This window comes from Ictidomys tridecemlineatus, chromosome 1 (genome assembly GCF_052094955.1).
Source record: "Ictidomys tridecemlineatus isolate mIctTri1 chromosome 1, mIctTri1.hap1, whole genome shotgun sequence".
Taxonomy (NCBI): Eukaryota; Metazoa; Chordata; class Mammalia; order Rodentia; family Sciuridae; genus Ictidomys; species Ictidomys tridecemlineatus.
Window position 1 is genome coordinate 24,260,985 of NC_135477.1, and position 11,248 is coordinate 24,272,232.

At 35.7% G+C, this 11,248-nt stretch overlaps 1 protein-coding gene across 7 annotated transcripts in view; it reads left to right on the top strand.

Annotated features, from left to right (window-relative positions):
• Positions 1-10,980, top strand: part of Nt5c2 (5'-nucleotidase, cytosolic II) — a 133,858-nt gene extending 122,878 nt beyond the window's left edge. For all 7 annotated transcript variants that reach the window (XM_078016220.1, XM_078016181.1, XM_013362091.4 and 4 more), the window contains 11 exons: positions 142-235; positions 733-786; positions 2,979-3,062; positions 4,130-4,171; positions 5,486-5,593; positions 5,844-5,910; positions 6,548-6,718; positions 8,397-8,448; positions 8,568-8,628; positions 8,779-8,955; positions 9,509-10,980. In XM_078016220.1, coding sequence (XP_077872346.1) covers positions 142-235; positions 733-786; positions 2,979-3,062; positions 4,130-4,171; positions 5,486-5,593; positions 5,844-5,910; positions 6,548-6,718; positions 8,397-8,448; positions 8,568-8,628; positions 8,779-8,955; positions 9,509-9,757 — 1,159 coding nt within the window. In that variant the 3' untranslated portion in view covers positions 9,758-10,980. The remainder of the gene's footprint in view (positions 1-141; positions 236-732; positions 787-2,978; positions 3,063-4,129; positions 4,172-5,485; positions 5,594-5,843; positions 5,911-6,547; positions 6,719-8,396; positions 8,449-8,567; positions 8,629-8,778; positions 8,956-9,508) is intronic.
• The last annotated feature ends 268 nt before the right edge of the window (positions 10,981-11,248 follow it).

Genomic DNA, 11,248 nt, shown 5'->3' on the forward strand with positions numbered 1-11,248 from the left:
TTAGGGAGTAATTATTTTCCTAATTAGCCACAGCCATACCCATATGATATTGGAATCTTTGAGTCCCCTGGGTAACTTTTGTCATTCATTTTATTTATCCTCTTTTGAATTCCCTGTCACATTCTTTTTATCTTTCTGTAGCTGTGAGACAGGATTTAAAGATGGGGACCTCTTCATGTCCTACCGGAGTATGTTCCAAGATGTAAGAGATGCTGTTGACTGGGTTCATTACAAGGTACTCAAAAGCTGCTTCTTCCCCTACTTACTGTCTGGCATGTCTTTACTTTTCAAGTGCAAATGGAGCAAAATTTTTCTTCCATTTATAAAAATGGGTTGGGGGGTAAAGGGATTTCCCGCCTAATGATAGATCTCTAGAATATATTTGTTCTTGTTTGGTCATCCTAGCCACCTTTCCTCACTTGGTGAAACCTGGCTTCTAGATTTTATTGAGTTTTCATTTCTCAAACTCACTAGAGATTTTCTTGTAAAAGATTATATTTAACAAATCTTTGCAGAAAAGTAGACAGTTTCATATTTGAAGACAGATTTTGGTGGCAGAGTTGCAGCAAATCATGTCTACTACTTTTTCCTAACCCTCTAGTTTTATTTTCCATTTGGTAAACACTTAAGTTCATTCTGGTTGACAGTAAACACAATTTTTATTGTGAACTAAATGTTAAAAAAAAACTTAATTTTGTTATTTTCTTAGCTTTTTTTTTTTCTTTTCCCCAGGGCTCCCTTAAGGAAAAGACAGTTGAAAATCTTGAGAAGTATGTAGTCAAAGATGTAAGTAATTAAGGGAGAAATAGATCTACATAGCTTATTTTACCTATTAAAGAAATGAATAATAAGCCTAATCATAATGAAATGGACAAGGAAGATACTTCTTTGTTGTGACATAATATGTGCAAGGTATAATCACCAAGAATAACTAGAACATAGGTCTTAGTTTTTTGTGTGATTAGTAAGCAAGAAGACCTAGTATTTCATTTGTCCTTGTAGATCTAATTATAACATAGCAACTAGGAGGTTACTGTGTGTATATCACCATTATATCATCTAATATATTATTGTTATATCTGTTTTATAAATGAAAAAACTAAGAAATAGAGGAATTAAATATCTTCCCTAAGATTACACAGTTAGTAAGTAGTAAAGGCAAGATTCACACCCAAATCTGACTTAAATAAGAAGCATTATACTAGACACTGGACCATCTAAAAAAATGTACATGTATATGACTGTTATTTAAATACCTTGGGCTGGGGTTGTGGCTCAGTGGTAGAGTGCTTGCCTAGCAGGTGTGAAGCACTGGGTTTGATTCTCAGCACTGCGTGTAAGTTAAAAAAAGAATCATCAAGAACTTAAAAAAATTTTTTTGAAAAATAAAATACCTCTAACTTATCAATAGGAAATATTGAGGAAGGCTTTAAAATACCTTAAAAGATTAGTGGGAAACATTACATTCTTTAAAAATACAATGTAATAAATTAATAGTATGTTACCAATATTTTAGATTTGGCAATTATACTGTGATTAAATAAGATGTTACTATTAATAAAAGCTTAAGGAAGAATACCGGGGAACTCTTATTTCAATAACTTTTTTTTTTACTTTTTACTTTGAGTGGACACAGTATCTATTTGTTTATGTGGTGCTGAGGATCGAACCCAGTGCCTCATGCATGCTAGGGGAGCACTCTGTCTCTGAGCCACAACTCCAATCCCTCTATAACTTTTCTATAAACTAAAATTGTTTCAAAATAAAAAGTAAACACATACAGAGTCCCAAGTTCAGACATTTCTTTCTTTTCTATAGCATGTAAATAGCAGAATACAATATTTTCTCCAAGCACTACAGTAAAGATTTTTTATTTTCAGAATTTGTACTTCCTATTTCACTCTCCTTCCCACATTGTTTCAAAGAAGAACATTAAGTGGGGAGGGTCCATGTTTTAGTCAGCTTTTTTTGCTGCTGTGACTATAGGACCCAACCAGAAGAATTTTAGAGGAGGGAGTTTAACTGGGGGCTCACAGTTTCAGAGGTCTCAACCCATAGACAGTAGGCTCCATTCCTCAGGGCTCAAGGTGAGGCTGAACATTATGGCAGAAGAGTGTGGCAGAGGGAAGGGCTCACACACATGATGATCAGAAAGCAGAGAGAGACTCCACTCACCAGACAAAAAATATATCCCAGAGCCATGCCCACAGTGCCCCACCTCTTCCAGCCACACAGCCCCTGCCTTCAGTTACAGTTCAGTCCCATCAGGTGATTAATTCATTAATTGGGTTAAGGCTCTTCTAACCCAATCATTTCTTCTCTAAACCTTCTTGCATTGTCTCACACCTGAGCTTTTGGGAGATACCTCATATCCAAACCAAAATAGTTCAGGAGAATTGTGCAAAGGAACCTATTTATTTATTGTGAGAGAAGGAAAAGGTGTTTTTCTTTCCAGTTAAAGAAACATATCAGCAGTTAGAGTTTTCTTATCTGCAGATGGGCATGGGCATTTCTAGATTTATCTAGACTTGCCATTACATTCTGCAAGGTGCTTGTAAAACCCTAGTGTATACGTAATGTGGCTATATCTAATAATCTCTAATAGCAAATTTGCTGGTGTTGTTTAAAATAAACTTCTCTGGATTTCTAACACATCTAACTCTTATACTTCAGGAAATCACAGGTAATTTAAACTCTTTCTTGAGGTAGACCATATGAGAAAGGTGGAAATATGTTAATGTCCTTATAGTCATTTTACATATGAATCTAGATGCTATGTACAGTTTGTATACTACATATATTAAGATTTTTTTTCATGAATAGCGCTTATGGGAGCTTTTAAATGCAAAATTCTGAAACCAACAACTAATCTTTAAAAGACTTACCCTACCCCTATTTTAGGGGACAAAAATCTAGTATATGACTACCCCAAAATGAAAGTATTTGTGTTTTAGTGTTTTGTTTTTACTGCATTTCAGGGAAAACTGCCTTTGCTTTTGAGCCGGATGAAGGAAGTAGGGAAAGTATTTCTTGCCACCAACAGTGACTATAAATATACAGATGTAAGTGCTTAATATTCATATTTTTTGATTATGCAGAGAAATTATTTTGGCCTAAAGAACCTTGAAAATAATGAGGAGGACAGAAGTTTTTAAATGAAAGTAGTTTCTATCATCTTATTTTGAAAGCAGAGTGAAAAAAGCAAAACTGTATAGGGAGAAGGGCCATATCAGAATCCTTCTAATTTTTTCTATTCTTTATGACTCTTTTCCCTGGTTATAGTTGGTTACTTGAAGATTTTAATTTTGGGACTATTTAAAATATTTGTGCTGATTAAAATGGCTTCTGTGTCTCTTTGGAACATCATTTATATAAACCTAAGAAATCATACCCTTTACTTTCTGTACTTCCCTGATGTTGGAAGCTCCATAGTAGTAAGTGGTACAAAGATTTTTTGAATTTTAGATATCAGAATTTACTACCTCTTTTTTTCAAAAATATTTTCTTAGTTGTAGATGAATACAGTATCTTTATTTTATGTGCTTATTTTTTGTATGTGGTGCCGAGGTTCAAACTGAGTGCCTCACGCTTGCAAGGCAAGTGCTCAACCACTGAGCCACAGCCCTGGCCCACGACTTCTTATTTTTAAAATTGTTTTTTAGTGTGATTAAAGCATGTGAAAAAACTAATATTAATTCTTTATTTACTTCTGCTGAGACAATTACAAATTAATAGTGTTAGTAAAAAGTTCTCCCTCCAGTTCATTTTTGTAAAAACTTTAAAATATATTATTCCATAAGTCATTAGTTTTTCTCTGTGCCCCTACCTTATATGCCCCTTATCTCAAATTTTGTGTTCTAGGAAAAATAGATAGGGATGTATGTATGAATCTGTACAGATCTGAGAATCTCATAAGGTTTTGTGGGTTTTTTTGGGGGGGAGGGTTGTCTCGTATGATGAAGTATTAATTTCTAGCTTCCACTGTCATAAACTAGAAGAGACAAGAATGTGGTGAATGAATTCTATATTGAAAAAAGACATTTTATGAAAAGGTTTTTATTTTTTTTTTAATTATTGCATATCCTTTGCAAAAGTAGTATGTGAACCTTATTTTGCATTTTTTTTCCAGAAAATTATGACTTACCTGTTTGATTTCCCACATGGCCCCAAGGTATTTCATTAACTTAATAGATCATTGCTGTAGTAATAATGAATGCATTTAATCATTCAGGAATATTTAGGGGAAGGAATTGGTTGGGAACTACCCAGAATAGTCCTAGATTTTAAACCTTTTCTTTAATTCTCATTAACAAAAGAAAAACAATTAGCAATTTGAATATTCAGCAGATTGAAATAAAAAAAGGATATTCAAGTGGAATTTAGTAAGATTGGATCAGAATAATTTCATGCTTAAGAAATTCTGTGTGGAATTATCAAGTTTGTATAGCAATGAAAGTAATTTTCAGGTTGAGAAATATATTTGGTTAATAGGAACAGAAAATATATATGTGTTCTTGACAGTTTCTATATTCTGCTGTTAAGTCATTGCTGAATTTTGTGCCCAAAGAACAGTTAACTTTGGTATTTAGCAAAGAAGACTTCATTCCCACAGTATGGCTATATTTAGATTTAAGGAATACCCATTACAATTTAGTCATATACTTGTAGAATTTGATTCCTAGACTTCTATGAATAAAAATCAGCAGATCCCTGTTTTGAGATCACCCCAAATTAATGTGCACTTCTCTTCAGGATAGAAATAATTTTAATGGGCATAACTTCTACATTATTGTGACTACTTTGTTATATGAACCAAAGACTAGTACATACCTAGAACCATCACTCTAAGAACAAATAAATTTCCTGATATGGTCCATAATAGTTTATATACTTTAGTTCTAATGCTGATCAAACCTCCCTCTTAATCTGTCCCTTGAGTATTGACTTACATCTCTCCCTAGCTCTTTTTCATACATTTCAGATTGTGAGCACACCTTCATATGTTAAATTGCTGTGATATGTTACTGGAACTCAGGAGATTAAATGATTTAAAATGTAGAGATTACTTTGGTTGGGGGGAACCAGGGATTTGAACTTAAGAATGCTTAACCACTAAGCCACACCCCCTGCCCTTTTTTATATTTTATTTAGAGACAGGGTCTCACTGAGTTGCTTAGGGCCTCACTAAGTTACTGAGGCTGGCTTTGAACTTGGGATCCCCCTGCCCCAGCCTCCCAAGCTGCTGGGATTATAGGCATGTGCCACCATGCCCAGCTGTAGAGATTACTTGAGTTTATTTATTATTTACACCTGTTTCCAGAAGGATGTGGCTTATAATTAGACACAGTGCATTTTTAAAAATTAAATAGTGAGATCTTCTGGTTATACTTAGTACTGCTGAATTCCTTATATTTGAACAAGATTACATGTGAGTGTCTTAAGTTAAGGAGTGGTGTTTTGTTTTTTACTGGTTCTCTTTCACCAGCCTGGGAGCTCCCATCGACCATGGCAGTCCTACTTTGACCTGATCTTGGTAGATGCACGGAAACCACTCTTTTTTGGAGAAGGCACGGTATTGCGTCAAGTAGATACTGTAAGTTGAGAGGGTAATCTGTCTTCTTACCCCATTCCCACTCTCCCTAAGAAAATAGATACTTTTAATTTAATGGCCATATTTCTCTTAAAATTTATAGTTTTGGTCTTAAAACTGAAGTTAGTCCAACAAACCAAACTAATAATTGAAAAAAATGAGTGCCATGTCTTTGGCTGCCTGCCAAGTAGTGCTGTGAGTAGATTATAACAGGATGATAAAGTATTACAAAGTTCATATTCTTTTCACACAGAAAACTGGCAAACTGAAAATTGGTACATACACAGGCCCCCTACAGCATGGCATCGTCTACTCAGGAGGTAAGTCAGAAACTTTCAAAGATTTTATTTAATGTTTTTGCACAGTATCATCTTCGCTTAGACCTCACTGTGAAAACTTTGGTGTTCTCTGAGCATAGTGCTACATGTACTCTTCAGTATTTCAGAGATACTGTTTACCAAAGGTAAATAGTCACCCACTAAATTGATAAAAATCAAGGAGAAAGAATTTTATTTTCACTAGTAGGTTCAGCCACCCCCTCCCCCCGCCACCGCCTCTTTATTTTACCTATTTATTTTAGCTTTTTGGAATAATTTTGGGTGCGTCTCAGGAGTTTTCTAGTAGCCTGTGTGTGCACAGACACATATTATGTTAAACACTTGAACAAAGCTAACTTATTGGCTGATCTGTGATAAAAAAAAATGGTGATGTTGCTTTTGAAGGTTATATTTACTTAAGCTGAGATAGAATTGTGTAGGATTTGGTATTAGAGTTCTAGTCAGCACAGTAGAGCTGAAGACTTTATCTTACAGGCAATAAAAAGAGTGGTAGGAAGAATGGCAAGTCTTTGTCTTTAATAAAGGTCTGTCCCTTAAATAAGAGTAAAATTAATCGCAGTATTAAGTGGGTGTGGACTTTGCTCGCTTTAACATGGAGATCTTATGTTCATTGTTTCAGGTTCATCTGATACAATCTGTGATTTGTTGGGAGCCAAGGGCAAAGATATTTTGTATATTGGAGATCACATTTTTGGAGACATTTTAAAATCAAAGAAACGGCAAGGGTGGCGAACTTTCTTGGTGATTCCTGAACTTGCACAGGAGCTGCATGTCTGGACTGACAAGAGTTGTAAGGGACTGTTCTATTATTATGTTTTATAAATCTTTGAAATAGCTAGTTTATATCTAAATGGCCATCTTTGAATTCATTTCTTTTTGATAAACCATTACTTTTTGTGCAGGGGTTCGGATGTGGATGTGGTCAAAAGATGGGCCTTGATAGTCCCATTAGAATATTCATGTATTTCACAGAATTCCAGAATTTTAATAAATATAAGAGGTTATTATCTTATTCAAACTTTTTTATTTCCATTTTGCTCTTTTTTTTTTTTTAGTTATAGATGGACATAATACCTTTATTTTTTTTATTTTTATGTGATGTTAAGGATTGAACCCAGTGCTTCCCGTGTGGGAGGCAAGTGCTCTACCACTGAGCTATAATCCCAGCCCTTATTCAACTTCTTAAATCCCTTTGAGGTTAAGTGTAGAATGTTGGTGTCAGACCTCACTGTGAAAACTTTGGTGTTCTCTGAGCATAGTGCTACATGTTGTATTACAGTTTGTAATTGCTAACCTGTGTTCCACTTCCTCTGCAGTCCATATTTCTCCAACCATGCCTAGTTGCCATTCTCTCCTAACAGCCCATATTATCTGAGATTCTGGGGGGTGACAGTTCTGAACATTAATTACCTCCTGGTATTTATTTACTTTTCTGAGAAATAGAGAATGAAGACAAATTATATTCTTGGACTGAACCACACTGTATATTTGCAGGACATATACTATATTAAATTGAGCTATGGGGATATAGTTACATAATGGTGTTTGATATACAAGTTCTTCATGCAGCCTTACTGAGTATCACCAAGTATATGGTGAAAGTTACTCCAGAAATTTGGCCTGCCTTGAGTAATAACCCTGAATCTATCGCTTAAAATCTGCATACCCTTAGGCAAGTTACTGAGAATACCCTGTGCCTTACTTTCCTCAAATATTGAAATGGGGATGATAATAATAGCACTTACCTCATAATGCTGATGAGACTTAGGAAATATGTGTATAAAGAAGATAGACATCACAACCCTTCTCAACCAAGGCTCCTCCTGAGAACCAGCAGGAAATGTTGGAATCTCTCTGTCCTCACATTTGTTAAATAGAAAAAAAAAAAAATAGATGTCTTAGGGCTTAATTCCCTCAGGGAACTCAGGTTGAGAAGGGTTACAACAGATGGAAAACATGCAGATACTAACTGTTGCTATCTCTGTTGTCTGTACTATCAGTAGGATCTTCTGGCTGTCCTTTCATCTGTATTTTCAACTTTCCACCTTTGAAGTTTCAGAAATCTAATTGATTTGGCTGTACTATTTCCTGTACTTGTGACCCTGGAAAAGTCACTTCATTCTCATTCATTTATCTAAAAATGGGATTACTAACACTTGCTTTTTGCTGACTACATCTGAGATAGGGTAGGAATTGGTATTTTGCAAGCTCAGAATGAGCACACAGATGGAAGAAAAAATTGTAGTTAGTGGTGTTCAAATAGAAGAAAAGGTAATTAAGGTGTTGAGCTGCTGCCACATTCCAAACAGATTATCATAGGTTTTCTTGAAGGAGATAGAGGTCATTTATACACCTGCCTGTGACATGTTGGTCCAGGCTATATATATTGGGTCCTGTGTACAACTTTTTACTGAAGTTTTAGTGTCAGTTAAAAACTGAGTACTTTTCTTTTCTTTTCCAAACTTTAGCCCTTTTTGAAGAACTTCAGAGTTTGGATATTTTCTTGGCTGAACTCTACAAGTAAGTTTCTCAGTTCTAAAAATTTCTTCCCTAAAAACCATCTACCTTTTTGGGAGTCACTTTGGTGTAAGAAATGTTCTTTCTGGAGATTTTCACAGGGTTTTTCTCTTTATCTTCAGGCACCTTGACAGCAGTAGCAATGAGCGCCCAGACATTAGTTCCATCCAGAGACGTATAAAGGTATCAAAACTAGATTTGAGAGAAAATAGAAAATGAGTTAAATGATTTTCATATTTTTTATTTTTTTCCAGGGACTGGCATACAGCTGGTGCCCAATAAATAATTTCTTGAATGAACTGAAAATCAGTCTTGTTTTTTTTTTGTTTTTAGAAAGTAACTCATGACATGGATATGTGCTATGGGATGATGGGAAGCCTATTTCGTAGTGGCTCCCGGCAGACACTCTTTGCCAGTCAAGTGATGCGTTATGCTGATCTCTATGCTGCATCTTTCATCAACCTGCTGTATTACCCATTCAGTTATCTCTTCAGAGCTGCCCATGTCCTGGTAAATAAAGTTACTTTTGATAGTTAAGATACACTTTAAGATCAAGATCTGCAACCAGCTTTGTGGGACTGCACAGGAGACAATTTGAACATTCTTATGTGCAAAGCCTAGGGTCAGATTATGTGGTTGCACAAGGGCCTTTCAGAAAGTATGATCAAGATATTGAAACTTAGAGAATATAACTTAACTCTCTGAAGTCTATTACAAGTTACAGTGAATGATGAAGACTTTATTCTTTTGTTAATATTAATTCAAAGAAATGTGGTTTCTATATTCCTGTGTTCTGATATTGAGCTGTTGAGGACTGGCTGTGATATTGAAAATAATAGTCTTCTCTGTCTTACCCAGTTTCCAGCTCTAGTAAAGGATAGGTTTACTGTTTTGGGAGTAGAGAGTAAGAGAGGCAGTTTTAGGTAGTAGTTTTGTAAAGGTCTATCTAAATGATTTGTCTGATATAACTCTACATGGCCACATAATAGGGGAAAAGGGGTTAGGATTTGGGAAGTATCTCTTTTGCTATACTGGATGTAGTGAGCTTCTTGCTTTGTTCTAGATGCCTCATGAGTCAACAGTGGAGCACACACACGTAGATATCAATGAGATGGAGTCCCCACTTGCCACCCGCAACCGAACATCAGTGGATTTTAAAGACACCGACTATAAGCGACACCAGTTGACAAGGTCGATTAGTGAGATTAAACCCCCCAACCTCTTCCCACTGGCCCCCCAGGAAATTACACACTGCCATGATGAAGATGATGATGAAGAGGAGGAGGAGGAGGAGGAGGAGGAGGAAGAATAAGGAGGAAAACCAAAACCCTGAACACCCATTAAACAAGTTCTGGCAGGACCCACAGGAGCAAAGGATGTTCTTGTTTGGGTTCTACTGGGGAGGAGGGTGGGGGTGCTCCATCAGAGGTACGTCTGGAAAGTTTCTAAAGACTTTAAAATATTCTAATCATAGAGAGATACTTGTTTTAGTTTTGTGTATCTCTATTCTTTGCAGATGGCTCAGAATTGTAATGGAGTCTGTATTGGAAGGAAGTAAGGGTAAAGTCAGGCTGAACTGCATGCAGATGGTTCCATGTGGCTTGTGACACTGTTTGCTTGTCTTTTATGATCAGTATGTCATAGTGTATCTGGATACACTAAGGGTGAAGGGTTTCGAGTGTAACAAGGACCAGTGGGAAGACATCCAAAAATGCTGTATTGTTTCAAATTGTTCTATTACTTTAAAATCCAATTTTTTCAGTGCATTACACGGTATTGTATATCAGTGGAGAAATATATTGTTTCCATTATTGAGTGTAGTCTTCTGTTGAGGTCAAGTTTCCTTTCATAAGCCTTTAAAGTGTCCTCAATGACTGGCAAGGCTGCTGCTCTGTCAGTAACCTTGCAGAAGTATTCTCTGTTTTAGGACCAGTCTGGAGTGGACTGCAGGGATTCTATTTTGACATATAAAAGTCCTATTCTTTCTGCATTTTTTTAGGTTGATAGCATAAATACTTGTTATCTAAAACCTTTTTCTCATCTGTAGTAAATCTATAAAGGAATTTAGATGAAATGACAAAGGAGCAAGCCCCCAGAAAAGAGGAGGAGAAACCTTCTTATATTAGAGAATGGTTAAGTAAGATGTATCAGGACGGGCTGTAATTGTGGCATCTGCTACCCAGTTCCACATTTCTCTAAGCTCTAGTGTTGATTGTTATATTTTAAAGTTGAACATTAGAGAATGGGAAAAGGACTCTAAGCCAGAACCTTACTAATGCAAATAGCAAAATCAGTGAGAATAAATTCAGAACTCTAAATGAAATTACTTCTTGTTTTGAGCAAGAATGAATTATTGTAGACATTAGGCTCTTATTAATGCCTCACTAGTACAGTGAAAGTTATTCCAACATTTTGAACAGTGATAATAGATTCTTAACTAACTTTCATATATTTTCTTCCAATCTTACTGTCATTGGTCTATAGGGGAGAATAGACTAGCTGATCTAGAATTCAATAAAATGCAATGTTTCTGAATATTGACTTTGACCCCTTCTATAGCACAACTATAATTATTATTGGTCTTCAAGTGGGTTCAGGTTTGGCTTAGTGACAATAGTTTGACAGTTTCTCGGGAGATACACATTCCCAGAACTCGAAGATCTAACATGATTATATCTATAGTGTCTCACAGGCCTCAATTTTTTCACAATGTTTTTTGGTATCGGACTGCCAGGTGAGGCTTTAAAAAAAAATCATTTTGTGGATAGGCAACACAGCTCAGTAACATAACCAAAGTTGCCAT